At 38.5% G+C, this 23,983-nt stretch overlaps 1 protein-coding gene across 3 annotated transcripts in view; it reads right to left on the bottom strand.

Annotated features, from left to right (window-relative positions):
• Positions 1-17,260: 17,260 nt before the first annotated feature.
• Positions 17,261-23,983, bottom strand: part of cep128 (centrosomal protein 128kDa) — a 68,000-nt gene continuing 61,277 nt past the window's right edge. For 2 of the 3 annotated variants that reach the window (XM_015383270.1, XM_015383272.1), the window contains 2 exons: positions 20,289-20,397; positions 17,262-17,892 (listed from right to left, as the gene is read on the bottom strand). In XM_015383270.1, coding sequence (XP_015238756.1) covers positions 17,819-17,892; positions 20,289-20,397 — 183 coding nt within the window. In that variant the 3' untranslated portion in view covers positions 17,262-17,818. Of the gene's footprint in view, positions 17,893-20,288; positions 20,398-23,983 lie in introns of all 3 variants that reach the window. The other variant, XM_015383271.1, reaches the window with a different exon arrangement.

The raw sequence follows: 23,983 nt of genomic DNA, 5'->3' as shown, positions 1-23,983 counted from the left end.
CAGATGGTTTTATGAAATCACCATTCATTGCTTAATTTGTTTTTGTCCTACATATGGCAAAAAAAGCTACACTACCCATGGCACCAACATCATTGTTTAACTAGTAACACAGTATTCTGGGTTTGAATCCCATCCTGGAGCATTGCCTTTTTATATTTTCCACATGGGTGGTCTGGCATCCTTCCAACAGTCCAAAAACATGACTGTTGGGTTTTTTGGTCTCTACAAACTGAACTTGGGTGTAAGTAAGCCCCTTGTGAGTCTGTCTATAAATGGTTATAGATAATGGATGGATAGATTAATGGTTTCTATTTTTGTCTCTATTAAAGCAGTTATTGCCTTTGGTCCAGCTAAAACTTGGCACTGAGGTAGATCCAGCTTGCCTCCTTCAGTCACTACTTTTAGCTCTGGAAATAACCGGAATAAGAGCTAACAATAGCACTGTTTTAGCACTCATTCAGTTGAAAAATAATCAATTCAATTAAGTTCAGTTTAATTATATGATGCCAATTCATAACACATTTCATCTCAAGGCACTTTACAGAGACAATTCAACCAGATCATACAGTTAAACTGATTCACAGTTTTCTATCTAAGCAAAACCAGGTGATTGCATCGACTCATCGACTTGAAAGCAATCCCTCACACTAAGAATGCTAATAGCAACAGTGGAGAGCAAAAACCCCCTTGTAACAGGAAGAAATCTCTAGCAAAACAAGGTTCTGTGTGGCCGGTAATCAGCCGAGGCCGACTGGGGTTCAAGGAGACAGAAGCATGCATGACAGATACAAAAGGTAACTGTCAACCAGCTCCACAGGTGGCCATTACCAGGAAACACACAGCCAGGCAGACGAGCTCCGAGCCAGCTCCCACGCCAGAAGATGAAAAGAGCACATACAGTGAGAAACAGGACTACACTGAAAAACAGGCCAAGCTTAACATATAACCCAAGATGTTGATAGCAGCAGCGCAACTGATATTTCATTCCAGGATGGTGTCACAGCCAAACATGAACAGACCAGATCAAGTTACCATGACAACGAGCAGAAGGAGCATAGCATTCAAATTCTGCAGAGTGGAAAAATAGAGATAGAATGAAGCAGAATGATGAAAAAGGGGTCCCTAAGTGCTCCAGCAGTCTAAGCCTATAGCAGCACAACTATAGAGATGCTCTGGATAACCTGAGCCACTACCTATAAGCTTTATCAAAAGGGAAAGTTTTAAGCCTACCCTTAAAAGTAGACAGGGTGTCTGCCTCAGGGACTAAAACTGGTAGTTGGTTCCACATTAGAGGAGTCTGAAACTAAAAGATCTGCCTCCCATTCTACTTTTGGAAATTCTAAGAACCACTGATAAACTTTCAGATTGGGAGTGAAGTAATAAAACAGCCTTTACAATCAGCACCTGGAGTTAACACTGAAAACTGTAAGGTTGATGCTGAGTTAGCAACACCTCTCTAAACAATGGCATACTTAACCTACTGCATGTTGACCATCAAATAGCCAGCAAAAGATCATTGAATAATTACGTTTATTTACCAGCAGGCTTCAATAGGTAACTGAAAAAAACATTTCCACACCTCTAAAGGGATTAGTTTTGCTCCAATTTATTCTTTTTTTTTGTTATTTATTTTCTCCTGAGTTGATTGATATTGCACATTTCATTGTTATAACGACGAAATTAATCTAATTCTATCATGTATTTTACGCTAAACATGCACCTCAAACGAAAGATGTGACCTCATGTTCTGGGACAAAAGAAATAGGCTTTTTTTAAAGGTCCTTTATTATGTTTTCTTAAGATTTCCAAAGTCAACTGTAGACGCATGTAAGATGAAATATTGCCTTTGGGGGTAATTGTTGTGCAGCAAAGTAGATATAAAACACTGTCAGACCAACATAACACCATGAATGTCTTATACATACATATATAAGAAGGAAAACTTCAAAAATCATTATTATTATTTTATATCTGCAGAAGGAAAAGATTGATTTAAATCTGTTTTTCTGACACATGTGAACAACATTCCATCAAGAAGGAAGAAACTGGAACTCATAAGCACCAGCAACTGCTTTACTTTAAGATTAGATCCAGTCTTTTACAGGTTAGTGATGTTTATAAGGTGTATTCCAGCAGTCTTTGTCCATAATTTAGTGATAATCTGAAGAAACTGTACTGAATCAGTACTCCTATATTTGACAGTTAAATTCCAAACCACCAGACAATGTTAAAAATGACAACAGACTTAATAAACTCTGTCTTTCACATTGAAACAATACACTTGTAATTGCTTGTAACTTTGATTTTTGCATCAAAACTGATTATCAGCTTTGATACCATAAAGTTCCTCCTAAAGTCCAGCTTATTTTTTTAATTTAGGAGACATTAATCCTTAAAAATGAGAACACACAGGAGTCCCTGATGCACGCTCCTGTTTTCAGGGTCACCACTGCTGATGAGGGATACAATAATTGTACCGGCAGCAACTTCAAAGGTATTGTGAAGGATTTTTGCTTATTTCTCCGCTATTAAAAAAAAAGCACATGTATAACCCTGTACCTGCTCCTGAGAGGAAACGCCTATTAAACGCATGTGAGAGCATGCACAAGCTCATTCCTTCTCGTACACTCTGTTTAAAAGTTGCTGTTTGCATCGCTTATACAAGCTTTCTTTCTTTCAAGTGAAAATGGGGACAAGCACGTAGGACAGCCTAACATTAACATATCACCACAATTATTGACAATTAGGAGAACCACTTATTTTGATGATCCACCCAAATAAATAAGATCCTTCATTATAACTTTAAGATACACTATATAGGTGTTAACTGTGACAATGCCATGCAGAGACCCAGTGGAGGAACAAACAGTGTATCGGAAAGGACTCCATGCAGCTTCACCCGTTGAGACCCAATGTTAAGTCAATCAGCTAACAAATCAGGCCAGAATCAAGGTAAAGGTACTTTATCTTTTAGCTTGGAGGTGAGGGGGGAGTTTTTGGGATATAGATTTAGGGTCATATGTTATAGACTCTAAAACAACTTCATAGGAACGGCAGTCAACAGTAAGCAACAATCCTGTACTATCTCAGCTGTGCCTTGAACCAAAGTATTAAAGCCAAGAGGCCATTCTTCACAGGAGAATTCTCTCAAAATCGCTGCAACTTGACGATACAACTTTATCTAAGATGACAGCTGCAAGGCTTTTTGAGGTATGTCTTTACAAGCTTTTTACAACGAGAAGCCAAATTCTTTTCAAAATAGCTCATGGACAGTATGAGCAGATGGATAGCATCTCTTAGTATCAATCTATGGTGATTTGCACAAACATACATAATATAATGGGTTAAGGTCCAACTGAAGCCCCAGAGGCTCAGATTTCTCTCTTTTCCTTCTTTTATGCAGAGCTAAATGTTCCCTACAAATCAAAATATTCCTAAAATGGAAAATGTTTAGAACAACTTCAAATAGTCATCATTTGATAAAGATCTTTGCTTTTTTTTATTATTATTTTGTTGTGTAAATTTCAACATCCTTTACTCAAAAGTACTCTGGTTCCGAATCTGCATTCAATTAATTTTATTAGTCTTAGTTAAATAAAAGAAACTTTTTCAATAGGAGAACAAAATCTGTTAAAATGACAAAGAAAATTAAAGCTTTTTTTAATGAGAATGAAATTATTGTTTTTTTATTATTATTTACTAATATGAAAACAATCAGATTTGTTAAGCCTACAAACATTTTTAACTTGACAATAAAAAGCCATGTGACAAACACTTTGGATGTCACTGATTTAGAAAATGTTCATCAAAGCCAAGCCTGGCTTTATCCTACTTCATTTTCTTATATTAGTTCTGATCATCAGTTTCTCTATCCCTGCTTAAAAAAAATACACACAGCCACCACCATGTCTGGCAATGATCTGTTTAATATATACGCAGTGTTTGTTGTCTATAGCCCACACAGCCTTGTAAACATGTATGTGATATTTTTATGCTGTTTTCGTTCCCCCTAAAGCAGAGGCGTAACCAGAAGATTTTTATAAGGGTGGCCAGGCAGTAACCAATGTACACTGAGGGGTGGACGAAAGTTGATACATTTGCAGCTTAAAAACAAGCAAAGCATCCACATTTTCAAAATAAAGACAAACTATACTTTCCTACAGCCGTTGCTAACACATAGACGCATCTATTTAACTATCCATGCTTTCTACATAAAAGGTATAGTCGATACAATTCTTTCAGATTAGATTTCTGTAGAGAACATCTCTTCCATTGTCATTACTTACCTACTTTTATAAATAATCACTCTGCATAAAATTGATATTTACAAATACTTACACCTACATAAATTGATTATTCAATAAGTCTACATTAAAATAGTTATTTATCTATGATTTCACTTAAGACTCCTAGATTACTTGCAGAAACATTTTATTTTTATCATTTTACCACATATATTACACAAAATGTAGTTCTGAAAAGAGCATAAATTCTGCACTTATCTTTAATGTCAGTATACTGATGGGCATAAATAACCACAAAAAATTCAAATGTTCTGAGTATTTCACTTGAGAGTATTACTGCTGCTTTATACCAGTGGTTTCCAAAGTCAGTTATCAAGGGCCAGAATTCTGCACGATTTAGATCTCTCCCGCTGTTCAATACTAGCATCAAATGATGGGATGTTGTAGCATAGAAACAACTCAAAAACATAAAGAACGCTGTCACTTCATTACTGGAGTTGGGAGTTGGACACTCCTGGTTTACACTGAGATAGAATAAAAATGCATGATTTTTTTCCCCCCAGATGTTATTGCTGACAACCATGGATCATTTCCCTTCTATGATACACTTTCTGTTGGTCTTTTTTGTAAAATGTCACTAAATAGCATGGCAGGTTTTTTAGGTTGTTTTGTGACAAATTGTGCCTAAACTTACAAGCAAAAACAGTCACAGCAATTGTAATTAAAGCATTAATCACAGCTGTAGGAAACTAAATCAATAGAAAGCATGTTAGCTCAGTGATACATTTATTTTTTGTTTTCAAATAAAAAAAGACTGTCTGCGAGTTCTTTTATGATCCTTATGAATTTTAGGGTTTGAAATAAGAAAGCTTGTCACCGACTCAATTTGTTCCAACTTCAGGATTTGCATCAGCAGGGTTCCAGCCCAGGAAACACATCCATCTGATAATAATGTGCTCACACGGCTGTTGGCAGACAAAGTTTATCGATTGGATTTTCGTGTAGTGACGAGTTTTCCTTTTAGTCGAATTAATAAAAGTGGATTACATCAGTCGCGCTGATGTCAGCTGGATAATTCATATCTTAATTGACAGAAAAACAATTTACATTTGCTAATGGCTTTTCCAAATGGCTTTCGTTGTGCGTTCGGCAGCATTAGCCGGGCCTTCTCCCTGTGGGCCTATAGGCTCCGTGGAGCAGAAACCAGGGGAGCAGCATGCCTCCCCTTCATGCATTAAACAGCTGACAGCTGACCTGTCATGAAATTTTACTCCGGCTAATGAACTGATTAATCCCATTTAAAGGCTTTATGGGATGTTTTCCTTCATATAAACAGCAGTTTATAAGGCTGATACATCAGCTCTGTCACTGATTGCAGACCAAATCTGTTTCCGTTGCTTCGATGGAGGCAGGATGCTGTAAAGCACCTTCCTCACTGAGAACATCTGCAGCTGTAGCATTTTATGGATCTCCTGAATAGATTTTGGTATACAACCATTTTTTTTTTCAGTAAAGATTTAGGAGGACAGCCGAATCCTCCCCAGACTGAAGCAAAGCAGCTGTGAAGGCAACGGTGATCACTCCTGACAGGTAGAATATGAGCCCGCTGACCTTAACACCGGCGTTATGAAGGGCATGCACATACAAACAGTCATGCGTGAACCTCAAAAAGAAGTGTCTGGCGGTGGAGGTGTGTGTACGTGTGTGGCATGGTTAAACCAAACCAAATTTTTCTGCAGTAGAAATAAAACTCTGCTCATGTGGGTTAAGCAATCATATGCATACATCTCAGTGGGCGTACTTTATGACACATTAGTGGAATAGTCAGGTATGCATATATGCACTTAATGCTCTTTTGTGTCTCACTGCTAGGGGTACACCTCCTCCTATTCCTCCGCTTCAGCGCTCTGCAGCCCAAGCTTTCAGTTAGCCCCTCAGCTCTAATTAACTGCCAAGATATGAATGCGCTAATCTGGGCTTTAAATCTTTAGTTCCACTGACAAAAGCTTTTACAGGCTGTCATAACTGCATGATAAACAGCAGAATGGCTTTCTGGTGCCTGGTGGGCACAGCGCCGTCTAGGGACTGGAGCTGAAAGGTCAGGAAATCAAGACTTAGACAACTTTTACCTTCATTTTGTATGTTTAGAGTGTATACAAAAATACATTTTGTTTTGTACAGCTTTCAGAACATTTCCATTCCATAAAGGGCAGCAGCGATCAAATGTTCCTCACTGAGAGTGGGAGAAAAAACATGGTGCAAAAAAATGCATTGATATGGAAGTTCAGAGCATTAAATATATATGGTGCAAATATGCAGTATTTTGGTTAGGTGTTATCAGTGTGATGCAGAGTCTGTGACATGATTTAGAGTTTTTCAACAAACTCTAAAGAGCTGGCGGTAGGGTGGGGGGGTTGCTGTAAAGCATGAAGCTACAGCGTAACCACAAAACAGCTTACCGACGGCAACAAATCATATGTTTGTCAAGAACTCTAAAGCATTTATATTCCTCAAATCTTTTCCATTTTGCCCTCACCTGGCATGGTGCCCTACTGCAATCCACCCCCTCTGGGTCAGGGACAAAAACTGTAACTCCAGAATCATTGTTTAATGATTTGCAGACATTTATTTTAGATGTAGATGAAGGATGTTTCACAACTTCTATATAAAAATCTATAGTGCTTGTTTAGTTGTAATCAAAGTGAATTTATTGGGTGAGTTTATTACCATGGCAATGTTTTAGCAGCTTTTGAGGTTTTTATCTTATAAATTCTCACAATACCACCACAAATAAATGACTGACATTTTATATGATTGATCAATATGATGTATTATACCTATTCAGTGGAGTTTCTACTACAGTTTGAGTTTATATGACTCCATCCAGAGATCCATATTTCCCTCTGATAGATAGATGGATTTGTATTGGATGCAAATACAGAAATCTCCTCCTAGGACTGGACTTTGACTAGACCATTCTTACAGATGAATACATTTTGATTGAAACTCTCTTATTGTTGATCTGGATGTATATTTTTTGAGCCACTATTTAGCTGGAATGTCCATAATTAAGGATTAAGGTGTCCCCCGCCCCCCCTCTGGCCAGCTTTACTGTCCCTGCTGAACAAAGAACGAGTCCTCACAGCATGATTCTGCCATCACCAGGTTTTTACTCAAAAGGCATTTGTTTTTAGGAAGACATTGTTAGTCCTTCCATTTTCACCAATCCTACACAAAAATACAGATGGGGAAATTCCTTAACAACTGGCTGTCCTCCCCCAGAGTCAAAAATGAGCCCCTTTAATATGCAACTGTTACATTTGTTTATCTCTGGATAGTGAGATGGGCAGTGATTTTTATACATAACATTGGAAGCTGGTTATTGAGCCTTAGCACATTTTTTCAAAATTTAATTTGAAAAAGAAAACAAAAAAACAACAAATTGAAAATCATATCATATTGTTCCTTACAACTTAACTGTATCTTATGAGTCTCTAACATCAAACCTCCAAAACAGTTCCAAGGCTCTGCATATTCATTAACAGTAAGAAAACGTCAAATGATGCTAATGCTGCTTCAGCCAGATATCAAAACATCTCCTTCATTGTTGCTCTCCTGTCATCTGTTGAGCATCAGCAGGCGTGATGCCCGTGGGAGCTTTTATGAGTACGTCAGCTTTAAGTCTTAGAGAGTGACGTTCAAAACTCAGCGTGCGGCTCACTGTGTAATTCATCTACCGCCTTGGGAGGACAGGCCTCCCATCCAAACTTGACAGTGTGATTGAACCCTGCACAAAAGAATAAAAAATATGAAGTAATAAGGATATCAAGCTCAGAGCTGCTTTACCCCCCCTGAGAGGAGGAGGAAGAGGGGCAGACCCCAACCTGGACCAGATGGGGAGCAGGGAAAGCGCTGCAGTGTAGGAAAGCAACAAAGCTTAAAACAGGTGAAGGTGACTGCAGCATAAGCAGCAGGAAAACATGATAATTGATGCTGGCAGATAATTGGGGATGCTGTCTAAAGAGGAGGTTTTTTGTGTCACTCAAAACAATTCTGCTGGGCTTGAAAGCAGCACAGGCTTGACCTGGGTAGAAACAGACATTCTCATCATGGCGGGGGGAAAAAAACATCCTCTTTGCCTCATTTTTTAATTGACGCTTTTTGTTTGAACTTCACTAGATGTGTATATAGAAATTCAGAAATAAAAAAAATCAACAGTAATGTCCCAAAATATTGATTCTTTTCAATATTCATGGCAGATTTAGATTTGAAGTAATATTCCAACTTGATCTGTGAATTGATGTAATGTAGACGAATTGCTGATTGTTAAGACTGGATGAAAATTCAGTTTTTAACCTTTCTAAATATTCAATGCAGTTTTAAAATATCCTGATTAATAGGGAACAGGTGTCTGTGGAGGCTGCAGCGCCTCAGACTGGAAGAACGTAAGAGGAGTGAGAACTGCAGAAAGGATAATCAGGACTCCTCTTCCCTCTATAAAATATATTTCATCCCAGCGCTGCGTGTCCTGAGCCCGTAACATTATCAATGACCCCTTATAGACGCACCATGGACTGTTCTCCCTGCTTCCCTCTGGGAAGAGGCATTGCAGCATTCGATGCAGGGCCAGCAGGTTCTGTAACAGCTTATACCTCACTGCCATCAGACTGCTGAACTGTTGAAAACTCTAAAGTCACAAATTGAGACTTACAACATCAAACTTGCAGTACATGATGCACTAAAATAGAACCCAACTCAGTGTTTTCTTCTGCATTTTGCACCCTATCCATTTTTGCACTGCTCCGAACCTTCAACATCCATGCCTTTTGCAACATGTCTCTTCACAGTTTACACGTTGATCACTGCTGCACTTTATAAATGGAAATGTTCATTTTCATTGCTAAGCTGCTGCTATTTCACTGTTGGTAAGCTGTATGTACCAAAATTTCATTTTGTATACACTCTGTGTACAAAATAACAATAAAGTTTGTTTAAGTTCATCAACTCAAAGGCCTCAGGAGTTGATTTTATGGTAAATCACAGCTAACAGACCATAGAGAGGACCTGCAGCTGCACATTAATGTGGGACAGAATTTAAGAAACTTCTACAGGGCCCTGTCTGAATTTCCAATGTTAACAGTACAAAGATTTCTTTTAAAATATGAGATGTTCCATATGTTTTAGATAACATGGTTGGAAGTCAGTAGTTAAACCTGAACACATTAAGCTGATGGTGCGACAGGTGAAAAAAATGTAACAATTATGACAGAGGCAAAGTGAGCTGCATAATACTGGATTCCAATGATGCAGACTAAGCAGGAGGACTTTGACGAAATAATAAAAAGTTTTTGCATAATCTCATCTGTGTAAAGAAGGAGACTCCTGCCCTTCTGTTTTGCCACACTAAACAAAACCAATGACTTTCTGGGCAGCAATGCTAAAGCCTTTATTTGGCTTAAAGAAAGTTCAATAAAACCAAGAGAACAACATCCACATAGTTAAGAACGATACTGAAAACAAGAGAAAAGCAGAACTATGTCAGGATTCAACAGGTCTAATGTAGAAAAGCTAGAAATAGGGAAACATTTGGATGTTTCAGCAAAACAGCAAAGGAAGTCAAGAAATAGCTTGATGAAAACAAATGGGACAATTTTAAAGTAGCCGTCTCTAACCTGATGGAAAACATGTGGAGGGAACTAAAGATCAGGGTTATGGTACGGAGGCTTTTTAAAGACATGGAGATCATCATTAAAGATGTTTGATGATACCAGAGAAAAGCAAAGAGCTTGTCAGCAGCTGTGAAAGCCTATAAAATTAGTTTTATTGATTATTAGGAGAGATATGAATAACTATGGACCAGCCACTCATCCATTGCAAATAAAAAAACAAACAAATACATTTTTCCACAATGGCACTTCTTATACATTTCCTTTTTTTGGGAGACACCTGTTAATTCAATTAGAAAAAAGCTTGGTTGAGTAAATATGGCTGTCATTTTCATCTAAAATCTATACTTGCTGTTCCTCACAGGGAGCCAACGCCATTATTCCTCAAATCAATGCGTCAATTTGAAGTGATGAGGGAGACCATTCTGAGTTCAGGCATGCTGGGAGTCTGCTGGTCATGTTGTTAACCAGCAACGTTTTTGTTCAGAATTACTGATTAATTTCATCCGTCCATCTATTAAACTTTGTAGCTCATTCCTAAGGCATTTTCAGGCTGTAGGGGGTAAATGTAATTCCTAAAGGACGTTCTGGGTGCGGACAGAAATCCCCAAAGATCAGCTTCCAGGCAGCATCTTTGTTAAGATTCCTGAATCACCACCAGTGGCTCCTTTAATGCAGATTGATAGAGCTCCTCAGTCCATCTCTGAACATAGACCTTAATCAAAGCTAGAAGAAATAATTACATGTCAGATACCATGGTCATGTCAAGTCTGTCTTACTCTTTGCAGGGCAACAGAAAGCTGCTAGCATTTTCTACTCTGAATACAACCCTAAAGAATCACAGAAGTGTTTGTTTCCTATAGTTGTAGTTATCAAAGAAGAAATGAATCTGAGAAAATCTGGAGACTAAAAATATAAGATGGCAAAACATAAATATATATATTATATTATTTCTGGAAATGCATCATAACAATCAAAACTACAAATTAATGACATTTATGCAATAACCTTACTGTAATGATTTAGATTAATTAGATGTAAACAGCCACTTTGAATTTATTAGCTAAACCAGTTCTTGGTTACATACAAGCAATAATTAAACTCTAATTGACCCAACACATTAAAACTAACGTTTGAACTGCAACAATTTGTAATCTCAAGAAGTCATTTTTATTTTAAACTTTTCCCGTGGAACAAGACAATTTACACTTTTCCCGTGGAACAAGACAATTTACATTTAAAATAAGAAAAAACAGTTGCGTTGTCTTCTTTCAAGTGCATATAATCTAATTATCTTATTTTAAGGGTAAAAATTCACATTCCATTGGCAAACTATATCATTTACCTGCTAAAATTAAGAATAAGTACATTTAATTTAAGGCATTTTTACTTGTTTTTAGATTGTTTTTGCAGTGTGCCGGGTTTAATATGTGTTAGGCTTTCAAATCCCAAAACTTATGAAAATGTCAAATAATTAAACATATGTCCTGTACAGTGGATAAACCTGTTCATGATTTTTCCCTTGTTCTTTGTGTTCATTCCTTTCATACAGTTTGTACTTAGACGTTTATTGTCAACTTGTATACGTAATTACATTTCTGCTTTCAGCTTTCATGACATTTCACTTTCTTAAAGTGCAACATGTAAACAGTGTGAACAAAAAAAACTTTTACTTTCATATTTTCAGACACCAGAGCGAATAAAAAAAACTAGAAACTTTAGAAAGTTGATTTTAGAAAAGTTTGTAGTTTTTTGTTAAAAAAAAAAGGTGTAAAAACTCTCTATATATACTTCTTGAGCAATCATCCTCCCCTAAGCTGTTCATATATCTGTTCACAAACAATTCCTGCTCGTTCTGGCTCGTCAAACACAATTCAGCAGCTGCAAAGACGGAGTTTATTCCGTTTGCTCTCTAAATTTCATCCATCCACCCTTTCAAAAGCAGAGCAGCATGAAATAAAAGTCTAATAAAGTAACTGCAGAACCGCACACGTGGAATACAGAGGTGGCCGCGAGCTCCCCTTTGCAGGCTTAGTTCGTTTTCACAAGACAGAGTGAGCGATAAGTGATGACCTACAGTACCAACAATGAGTCTGTGGCTCAAGTCGTTTTGCAGCTTCATCCTAACTGTTGCCGTCGGGTCCCCATGAAACTGCATAGGTCTTTTCTTTGTGTGATTTAGAACAGGCACGGGTCCTCACAAGTAATCACAGTTGATGGTGGCATAAAAGATGTGATGATCCTCCCACTCAGAGCGCCAGGAGAGGTCATTCTGCCATAACGATTGGCAGACTGAACTGCTGCTCCTGCACCTGTCTGCAAATAAACATGAAATCACTCCCCCATCCTGTGACATTTACATATTTCAGTTCACAAAAAAAAAAAAAAACAGCCCCTGCATTATTCTATTTCAACAATGGTATATAAATACAAATTGATAGCAAACAATTGAGCAGAAACATATTCTCTTTAGGCTCAGGAGAAAATGAGCCTGATGTCGAGACTCAGCCGCAATAACCCATTCGCTTATTGAAAAGACAGCGGCTGGATACACACTCAGCCCTTCTGGCTTAAATGAAAGAGCAGAGCCCGGCTTGTCTGATTGAATGGGTTTGTAATGCAAGCCAAATAGATTTGTTCTAATGGGAATCAGTGGAGGTGACTGCTGCAGAGGCTTACACCGGCATTAGAACAGCAGTAAACAGAAATGGCAACCACCCCATCGTGTCCTGATTGCCTGCGAGCTGCAGAAGCAACACTAAGGAGTCGCTGTGTTTACTAATGGTCGTTTTAGTGGGATGGTACTCAGTGAGCCTTAAACCTGTGAATATTTGCTGGAAGGAGAGGTCTGCGATGAAGAGGATGATGTGATGTTGCAACTTTGGATCCTGAGTCACTTGATGGAAAAAGACTTTTGGTGAAGATTATTCTTTCACTGGTTCATTCAGACGTCCTCTTAATGATGAGTTGTTTCCTCTTTTGTTAAAGTCAAACAGTACTACTAATGCAATTAGACAAAAGCAGAGAGAAAACGAAAAACAAAATTTTTAACTATGCAATTTGTCAAATTAGAGCCAACTTTGTCCAGTCACTGACATCACAAACCCCATGTGTTTGAACAGAAGTTACAGTAATCTGGTTAGTCCTTCATTCTTTAGTTCCACCTTGATTTCTTACCCTTGCCTTCCTCTATGGCCGCAGTTTTCCAAGTTAATCGTTTCTACAGTAAAAAAAAACATATTTTTTAATTTATGATGTTCTTTCAGGCCTGTCCAGAACACTGTTTGACGCTGCTGCAGTGGTGTGATGCTGTGGGATCATTCTCTTTAGCAGACAGGGAAGAAATTCTACCCAAATAAAAAAACCTTGACAAGCAAAGTGTGCACAAAGTGGCAGAAATTGGCTCACACTGATCACAGCTAATCGCTGTTGTCGCACAGGGTGTAGAACAGATTGGGGAGGTCAGACCTGATGTCAGTGCAGGGCGAGGGGTTGTCTGTGTCCTAATTAGCTACGGATATGAGCTGGAAGGGAGCATGGGGGGGAGAAGCTGCAGGACATGAATCATGCAGGTCAGGAAAAGGCTGAAAGTGTCTTCACATGTTCTGGTAGAGTTGGAGTTTCTTTGCTTGTTTGTTTTGATCAGCATCCCCTGAACAGTCCCGACGCAGCTTAGATCCTGATTGCTAAATATATTTGCATATAAGCTTGTGGCTGGTATAGAATATGCATGGATAAATGGATGGTTGTGTGTGCGTGGGGAGAAAATGATTGTGAGCTCATGAATAAGTCTAAGTGCTGAATTACTTCGACCATCATGAAGCAATCCATTTTGACAGATTTGTGTTCAGGTCGGAGGACAAACTCTCCTTAGTTGTTGTTTTTATGTAGACGGTGGATCTTCCTCTGCTGAGAAACACAAACACAAACATAGGTGAGGCAGACAATTTATTCATCAGTCTTACCCGGATAAAGTGGAGTAAAGTTAGACTAATGGTGGGGCAGAATATAAATGCAGAGAACAGTCTGCTGGGAGCCGCAGAGCTGATCCTGGAGTTTACACGTGTTTTACAAAGTAAGCCTGCTTTCCAAGGGATCTACTTACTGTGTCACCAAGAGATGCGTCACAGAAAGAAGTTTGATTACTTGCTTCTGTGCATGAGTGACTCAGCCAGATTTTCTTTTTTTGTGCTTGGAACAACATCAAAATATGAGTTCTACGAGGAGGTACTCTTCATTGCTTGAGTTTCTCACTTCTTTGGGAAAGAACTAACAGACGGGTGAGTCTGAAGAAGCAAACTTTTTTGGTTTAATCTGAAAAGTGTGGAATGTATATCAATTCAATTCACAACAAATTCAACATTTCAAGGCTCTTTACAATTCAACCAGATCATACAGTCAGATTGGGTCAAAGTTTCCTATCTAAGGAAAACTAGTTGATTGCATCAACTCATCGACTTTAAGACAATCCCTCACACTAAGGGCTGGATCTATCAAAGGTTTGCGTGTATAAAAACGTGAGCTATTTCACTGCGCACGCTAAAAAATGTACAAACTGACCTACGTCACAATACACAGTAAAACCTGCTGCTTGTCTGAGGTTTGCGCTCTCTGGTTGTTTTTCTATTGTCTTTGTTTTTACAGTTATGTTGTTCTTGCTTCATTGTATTGTCCTTTGTTGCTGTAATTTAGCAGAATGTTAGAAACCTTCAGGGTTCAGAAGACTGACGCAGGGACGCATACCCTAACAGCGATTCTGATTTTCCACTGGACCTCTATGTTTGGTGTTCAGTCAGAAGGTTAGGGGAGAAAACATGAAGTGGAAGTTTAAATGCTAGCTTTGCAGCTTCAGACTTGGCTGACTTTGCCTCATAAAGCGAGGACACATAACATGGCCCCATAATTGCACAGCCTGTGCAGCAATTTGTTTCCTCTTTGTTATTAAGTCCTTTAAAAAATGAGACATTTCCATTTAGAAAATGTTTAGATAAGAGGGCTTTAGAACTGCAAAATGCCAAAGCTTTCATAAGCTTTGACTTTCAGAAGCAACCACTTAGCTGTTGTTAATTTTTTTTTTCTCTCATTCTCTGAATATTATATTGTCTGGCTCAAAAGACACCTGCAGCAGCTTCAAACAAGAGAACACAAAGCCCCGGTCCCTTTAAAGCTTCATGAAGCTATCTCTCTTAAGACATGGTAAATTTGTTTTTTCCCTCCTCAACAGATTAAAGTTAATACACTAAAGCAAATAAAATACCATCAGGTACTGTAAGGGCTTTAGCCCCCAAACTGAAAAGTTTAAAATGGACAAACTTTTAACTTTCTCACATTACAACCACACATTTAAATGCATCTTATTGAGATTTCATAGCCAAGGGAACCACAAAACACCACAATCCAGAGCAACAAATTGCTTTATGAGCTTAATCTCAACACAAATCCTGCTGTTCTGTGAGGGTTCTGGTTGGTGAGCATTAGAGAACAAACAGCATCATGACCAAGCAACACAGCAAAGGGTAAAGAGCAAAGAGTTAATTAACCTGAGAAGCAGCCAAGATGCTACAGCTATGCTGGAGGAGCTGCAGAGATCCTTATGACACACGGGAGAATCTGCTGACAGCGAAACTATCAGCTGTGCTCTGCACAAATCTGACCTTCATAGGACAGTGGTAAGAAAAAAAACATTGAAATCCTATTTGCTTCAAGGTAATTTAGATACACAGCAAACAGGCTTCTGGACACACCAAATATGAAAAAGAGAGCCCCGAGTTTGGACTGATAGAGTGATACCCAACCATCCACACACATAAAGCTTCTGGTTTATTTTATTTTTTACCAGAGGGTGAGAAGATTTCTTCCAGTTTGAACTACGGCAAACAGATGTGCCTTATATTTATGCTGATGGTTGCCAGGTTTATTTTCCCCTTAAACAAGATTTTCTCTATTCAATGCAGTTGTTGGAGTGCTCTATAGCAGCGGTCCCCAACCACCGGGCCGCAGACCGGTACCGGGCCGCACAGAAAAAAGTATTTATACATACATATATATAATTTATCGATGATCAGAGTCTGAGTGATGTTTTATTTTGAAAAATATAAAAAATTGCAGAATTCTCTCCCAATTACATCAGTCGATGCATCTGTGCCTCTAGACACAGGTTAATTAAGTTCAAGACTCATCCTATCTTTGTGAAGCGGGATTTTCTGCGGTTACAGCGACCAAAACAAAGCTACGGAGCAGACTGGACATCAGGAGCACACTTCGTCTGTCATTTTCTCCGATTACACCTAGATGGGACAGGCTTGCTGTTTTATTTTTATGCTGTTTGTATTTGATTTTATGCCAGTCGTATCATTTTACTTGATCGTATTCCTTCCTCCCCCCCGGCCGGTCCGTGAAAATATTGTCTGAGTTATAGCGGTCCGTGGTGCAAAAAAGGTTGGGGACCGCTGCTCTATAGAATTAACTTTTTTAATTTTATTGCAAGTTTGTTTTCTTTTTGTCGTAGGGTGGACCAATCTTAGCTGACGGCCCCAGAACATGAATCCCACTAACCTTGGGGGGAAAAACTTTTAATTTTGCAAGGCAGATCAATCCACTTTTTATTCAACTGAGATAGCTGGCTAAAGGGAAACATCCTCCTTTAAAATAGAAACAGTAATTAATGCATTTATCACCTAAAACACTGATTACTCCCTATGTTATGGTGTCTTACAGGCATGCTTAGCTGGTGCAGAATGCAACCCTTTGACTTTCTCTGGAAAACCTTTCCTTTTCATTGGCCTTTGACCCACCATGAAAGACTTCGTTTTCCAGCTAGTCTGTCCTTTTCAGTCCTTGTGGATGCAATAAATAAAATCTTAAACTCATTCAAGGAAAAAGGTTGAAGAAGTGTGTTATTGTTTGACAAGGTAAGATGGAAGATGAAAGCTCCACATGAAGTTCTACAGAAAATCTAGAGTTTGAGGAAAAGCATTAAATGTATTTTACATTCTTATTTCCATACTGCATTCTCTGCAAGCTGGTGGAAACAAACATACACTGAAAAATGGGATCTGAGATTACATAGTTTTTAACAGTAATAACATTTTCCCTTTAGTAATATTAAGAAAGAAGTTAAATGCTATAAATCTAGAAATGATAAAATCTAACTATACTCACTTGCTTTCTTCGGTCTCAAACACAGGAATGAAGTAGAGGTAGACTGACATCAGCAGGCCCACATATTTGGCTGATATTAGCGTTTGTTATTCTATTGACATTAGACGACGTGCATCTGTTCACAATGAGGAGTTCTTCATATTAAAATAAAGGAATAAGAGATTGGTTTCTTAACATTCATTTATTTCCAGTTTACTTTTGGAACAATTCATAAAAATAAACCTTTTCTTAATGTTTTCCATACAAATATATACTGCATTGCTAAAAAGTGATAAGACAGCTCATGATAGAAACGTTACAGGTTAGTAAAAAAAAGTAGTTTGTTTAAAGGCACCAGTGTTTTGCTAGTCAATATAACATCTTTCGCACATAGACATTGGCATTATCATAGAAGTGGCATTTTTTAAACAGCTTCTGGACGGATCATATGTAAAAAATAAAACAATTTTAGATTAAATCTTGATAAATATATTAAACACAGGCGCTTCTAGGTAAAAGTCTTCACAGTTGTTCCCCTCAGAGTGAACAGACCAGCAGTTCCTCCTTCAGCGTGTTTATGAAATCTCTCTGACCCCTCTTCTCTCGAGCACCATCAGTGAGGATGTTCCTGAGCTACTTGAAGAGGATTAGTGTTGAACCCAGGGCTCCTGCTACAGCCACGCTTGTTGTGGGTGAGCACCAGGCTGGAAGAGACGCCGAGTGTCGAGGTTTGTAAAGGTCCGCATGGAGGGTTTTATCAACACTCAACTAATGCATGAGCAGTCGAGACCCCTCGTCTGTGGAGTCATCCAGGTCTGTAGTGGTCAGACGTCTGGGGGGGGCTGTGGCAGGAAGAAAACAAGGAGCCAAACATAAAACAATCAATTCTATACATTAGTGTTGTAGTTATAGGCACACCAACCGAAAGCAAGGAGACGAGGCCAAGACCTTTAGAGGACAACAAGACAAGTCTTTGGTACAAGAAACGCTGTACTATTTGGTCTGGGTTGGTGTGGTCGTAACTACTCCATATATATTTACAATATTTCATAAAGGTCTTGTTTAAGTTTTCATACCTGTTGACCTACTTTCTATATTTTGTTACTCTAAAACCACAAAGTTCTGAAGGTAATAGAGCCACAGAGAGTAGGCCATTGAGGAGGTAAATAACTAATATTAATCTGTGATATGTGTTATGAATATAAAGCAATACTTTGCAGACAATGCAGGTCCATTGTCTCTACCTGCTTAACACACACAGAGAATGCACAACAGATCCAGCTCAGACTGAAAGGTATAGCTAGGTGGATCATCTAAATAAGTGGTCGTCCTAATTGTCAATCATTCTGGTGATATGCTTACGTCTGACATAGTGGAAAAATTGCAAATCTTCTTTTGGAAAGTAAGCTTGTATGAGTGATGCAAACATAATTTTTAAACAGAGCGTACACGAGGAAAGATGGGTTCGTGCACGCTCTCACATGCGTTTAATAGGCGTTCCCTCTCATGAGCGAGTACAGGGTTGTGCATGTACATTTTCAAAAGTTTTGCCAAATGCTCAAATGGATTCATGTCTAGGCCCAATCCTGCAGCTTTATGTTCAGGATCTCCTTCTGCAAAGGTGGACCTCAAACCTTTTTCTGCTTTTAACAGCCTTTCCTCTAGGATTTGTCTCATTTTAAGCTTCATGTAAATTTAACTCCAAATAGCTTAAAGCTATTTCCACAGCATGGTGCTGCCACCACCATGCTTCATTTTAGGGAGAATCTAAAAGGTTTGCTACACCAACATGACTAATATGCATGTCTGCTGCAGCCAGGTTTTTTACTGAGATCAGAATACTAACAGGTGTTTGCTGCTCACCAAACCCTGGATTTATTCCAGGTTATCCAGTGGCAGCTCCAGAGATTTTTCTCTGCAGGTGCTAAAGGCGGGCTAAGCATTGAACTGAGGGCAATATGAATTACGCTTTGCTCCTACATTTTTTAAAATAATATTAATTGAACTTTATCGATCTCACATTGGAGAAATTTGCCTCAGCTTTTAACCCAGCCCCTTGAAGAGCAGTGGGCCGCCATAGTGGGGCGCCTGGGAGATATCGGAGGTTAAGGGTCTTGCTCAGAGACCAAGAGTGGCAGTCTGTGGGACTGAGTTTCGAACTCACAACCTCAGGATTCCAAGCTCTAAGCCCTAACCACTAGGCCACCACTCCCAAAATCAACAATAAGGTGGATAATGCATATTTTAATTGGAAACTGTTTAGTTTTGTGACGAAAATATCACAACAACCAGATGGTTAAGAATATTTACTTTGATTAAAGCAAGTTTTAATTGAAAATTTTCTTGGGGTAGCTGTAGCACCTCCTACTGTAGCACCACCACTGAGGTTATCGTGACAAATGGGCACATACAGTTATCAGATTTGAATTGACCAAACTAATCTTTAAAAACAACAAATCTCACTTTGCTTCCACCTTACAATTGTACTATGTGATGGTCTGCAACAATTCAAAACATCAAGATTTATGGGGGTAAAGGGACAAAACGTAGTGGTTGGGGATTGGGAGGGTTGTCTAAGGTTCAGAGATTATAGAAGTCCAGGTTTGGTGTTGCTACAGATATTTCTCTGGGTTTTGTGATTAGTTCTTCCCCTTTTTGCTTCTCAGAGAACTACCTCTCATTGTACCCTCACTTGTTCAAACATGTAGATTATAATTAGCACTGTTCCTAGCATTTACCGGTTAGAAAAGTGGAATGAAACAGAGTATGACACACATTATGGTCATACTGCCTGTAATGATAGCTCAGGGTAAATGGGGGTCTCTGTTAACATTTTGCATATGTTAGAATAAAAAAATGTTCAGATTTCTGTTTGTAAAAAAAGCAATGAGCCACAGAAAGATTAGTTCTATGATAAATCTGCAAATGTTTCATTTTGAAAAAGGAAATCGTGTCCAGCTTAAAATTTACATGTTAACTATGTTTCAGAAGTTTCAGCAGAGAACCTTCTAGTTCTCAAACAGATTCCCTAAAAACCTGCTGCATTCAATCATCATAACACAGCTGCTGCCTCTGCTCCACTTGGCTTGGCTGAATAAATGTCCTTCTGAGGTCCGATAAAAATAAAAAAAAACGGAGAATTAAATGTGTAGGTAGAAGATGTGGGTTAGACATTCTGATTAAAAAAGGAAAAGATTAAAACCAGAGAGAGGGCTTGGATCAAAGGATGAGTACTCACAGAGACAGTCAGACCTCAGAGTGCTGCTCAGGAAAGTGCTGGGGTCTTTGATGGAACAAGAAAAGGCAGCAAGTCTCAGACTCCTTGAGGTGGCATCCAACTTTTCATCCTGAAAATTCAGACAGATGGAAAAAAGAGGATTGTGTTGTTATGAAGTTTATATTGGTGTAGCAACAAAAGGAACGAGTGAAATATCTTTCTGAAGGACAAACTTCAGTCGCTTTCTCACAGCTTGGAATCAGAGCCAAGGCTAATACAGCTCTTATTGAAACTCCTTCACAAAGGTGTTGATTCAGCTGTGTCGGTCACGGCAGAGGCTCCACGTTTGTGCTGCTGTTGCATCTCTAAAAGTTCGGCCCAATAACACTCAAATACCCACTCTGCTTACCTTGGTTCTTTTGGCACGAGGTTTTGGCAAACTGAATGAACAAATTGTTAAAATGAAACAAAAATAAAATAATGCTCTAAACCTGCTGATCTGAGTCGGGGATAAACACATTTTGATCCAAGAAGTCACCATTTTAAATCCTGCTTTCTTCTAAATCAACAACCAACTCTACATAAGGCTTCTAACATACACTAAAAGTATTTATTCATATTAGAAAATAAATATGAAGACTTAAAATGTTGATGACACGATATTGTTATTTTCTAGTATTTCTTGGAGACGAAAATGTTAATACTGATAAGGAATATAACAATTTCAAGCGCACCCACATAATTGTTTAAATACATAAACCTTTGCTCTTCGGAAGACTATAGTGCCACTCATTGACTGAGGGAGAAAATAGGAGAGATGTATACGGAAGAACAACTGACAGTTGGAATAGTGGTTTTGTTATGTGAGCTGCTGAAGTTTCATGGGTTATGGTTTTGCCTTGTTTTGCAGCTTTGTGCTTCAGCCGGCTTCAGCTTATTGAAGTTACCTAAGGATCCTGAGCTGCTCTCAAAGTAAGTGAAGGTCAGATGAGATCGGAAAAGTTGGAGGACTTCACAGCGTCTCTTCTGAGCTTGGAACATTTTGAGATGGATGTTTATTTATTTTTACCCTAATGAAAGAGTCAATTGGTTCATCCTCCAGCTCAGAGTCCGACTCTGTAGGCTAGAGGTCCGCTCTAGACAGTTTTGACCTGTAAGGTTTGATGCTCCATATTCCTCAGTATCACTACCCTCTCCTGAGCATAAACTGGCTGATGGTTCAACCACACAACCAATTCCTGACTACATGCTGTGAACAATCATCCATCTCCATTACAGAATGGGGAGCTCCAAAAGTGTTCCTCATCTGACATCACCACACAGAGATGGGCTATTGCTAGCAATTAATCAGAGGGCTGCAGTGGTTAGGGGTGTAAATCACACCCATCATGGCGATTCAATTCAGTATCGACTTCCTGACCCAACGATTTGATTAATTTCGATACTCAAGAATACACCCCGAAATACTTCCACACAATTGGCAATGAACTCAGTGTATTCTCAGTGACCCACACACCTGACCACCTGACTGATCTAAAGAAGATCTGTGTGGAGGAGTGGGCCAAAATCCCTCCTGCAGTGTGTGCGAACCTGTGAAAAACTACAGGAAATGTTTGACCTTTGGAATTTCAAACAAAGGCTACTGTACCAAGTATTAACATCAATTTTCTCAGGATCTTCAAATACTTATTTCCAGGTGTATCATACAAATATATTGTTAAAACATCTTACATTGTGATTTCTGGATTAGTTTATATACCTCAAATGGTGAAGCCTATTTTAACTGGTTGGTTCCCAGGAAAAGACTTGACATAAGTATATTTTGACTTTTAAGTTAAAGTTAAAAGCCTCTCTTTAAAACCATCTTTGACTATAAAACTGATCCCTCAGTTAACAGTTAAAATTTGTGGTCCAACTGTTTAATTTATTTTATTACCTGCTTTTATCTTTCTTCTATCTCTATTTGCATTAATCCTGCTTTTACTTCCCTCCATTTTACTGCTTCTTTCATGTAAAGCGCTTTTAATTGTCTTTATACTATCCTGTGCAACACAAACATGCCCTGCCTGGAGGCTGAAATTTGCTTTCATTCTAAAGAATGAGTTCTGAAGTGTGTTCTGGATCTTTGGTTTACAAAGATCTTGTTTTGTTTTTTGGTAAGGGGTAGGTGAACCTGAAGTTTAAGAAAATGGAGAATATTTTGTTTCTGAGCTAAAAATGTCTCTCTGACCATAACAACCATAACATGTCAGCTTAGGATGCAGTGAAATCTCACTGAAACCTTAAACTGTGTTATTTGGAGCCTCTCAGTGCATCCCAATATTTAACTGGTTTTATACTCTAGTTCATCAGAATAATTTTTTGAACATGAGAACCATTAGGGGACAGTCTGGATGAATAAAAAACAAACAAACAAACATCAAAATAGATAACAAATACTAACATCAGCCTTCTGGGATAACCATCAACCAAACCAATAATCTACTGCAGGTGACCAACCAGTTTAAATGAGCTTCAGTGATTCTGTGACAAACATTCAAATGTTCAGACAGAATTAAATGCCTTTTGCTGGTAGCAAAGTCATATGGTTTTTCCTGCAGTATATTTCCTATCAGTAAGGGTGTATGTTTATTTATGGGCATCTAAAGAATGTAAATTATGGAATAAAATCTAAAATTCATTCAAATTAGTTAAACAATATCATGTTTTAGGAAAAACTCTCCAGATTTGTGACTGATTAGTCCACGTCAGCATAAAGCACTGTTTAAGTAATTAATAGACTCAATTAAATAACCCCCCTGCTGCAGAGGGGAGAATATGAACGTCCAACTTGTACTCCATGTATGGCCTATTGTTATAGATCTAAATGGGAATCTGTCAACATTTACTTTCATCTGTTTTCTTTAAACAAACCACAAGTGGGCAGCAGCCATTAGGCTGATGCAAATGTCACTTATCACTTATCATGGGAGTCATTTAGCAAAGTGAGAGGTAATCTAGAAGAGTAAAAAACCACTTAAAGAGTGACTGTAAGACTATTTAGAGGAGGTTGCAAACTGCTGATGGCAATCAGCTGTCAACAGTGATGTCTTAATGGCTCCCCCGACTGTTTTTCCAGCAAAGAACATGGACGGGGCAATTAAAGGAGACTGGTAATCTTCGGGTTTCATCTGATTGTCCACTTGCGCTGCTGCGGACTCCGAACCTCCATGAGACATTACTGGCACCTGGAATTATTCATTTATTCATAGAACTTGTAAATGAGGTGCGGTGAACGCATTAGCCTGTGTGTGGGCGACTTATTCATGAAAATGCTGTCAGAGTTAGAAAACCCTTATCCAAACAGCCGCTGTTTGAACAAAGCAGAGCTATTAGGTGGACCTGGATAAAGAGTGCTGGAAAGCCCAGGGTTTTTAAAGGAATTAAAACATTTTGCAGAGAAGAACGCTTTGTGTGTCTTCTAGTTTATTTCACCTTCCTACCTTTTTAAGAGCAATGGGCTTGATTTGGACTAAAGCTTGGTTTCACTGACTAAATTGTGCAGCACTTTAATAAATAAAAAGAGAAGGAAGGCTGCTAATAAAAATACATTCATTCATAGCAAATTCATGTTCTTTAGCAAAGTGAATCATTAAAATATAAAAATGTAAAGGAGGAAGAAGGGTCACAAAAATACATTTACAAGTAAATTCACTGGGACTTTTTTTTTTTTTTTT

This window comes from Cyprinodon variegatus, unplaced genomic scaffold, assembly GCF_000732505.1.
Source record: "Cyprinodon variegatus isolate N-32 unplaced genomic scaffold, C_variegatus-1.0 Scaffold279, whole genome shotgun sequence".
NCBI classification, from domain to species: domain Eukaryota; kingdom Metazoa; phylum Chordata; class Actinopteri; order Cyprinodontiformes; family Cyprinodontidae; genus Cyprinodon; species Cyprinodon variegatus.
The sequence above is the reverse complement of the archived record's forward strand: the minus strand, read 5'-3'. Positions and strand labels throughout refer to the sequence as shown.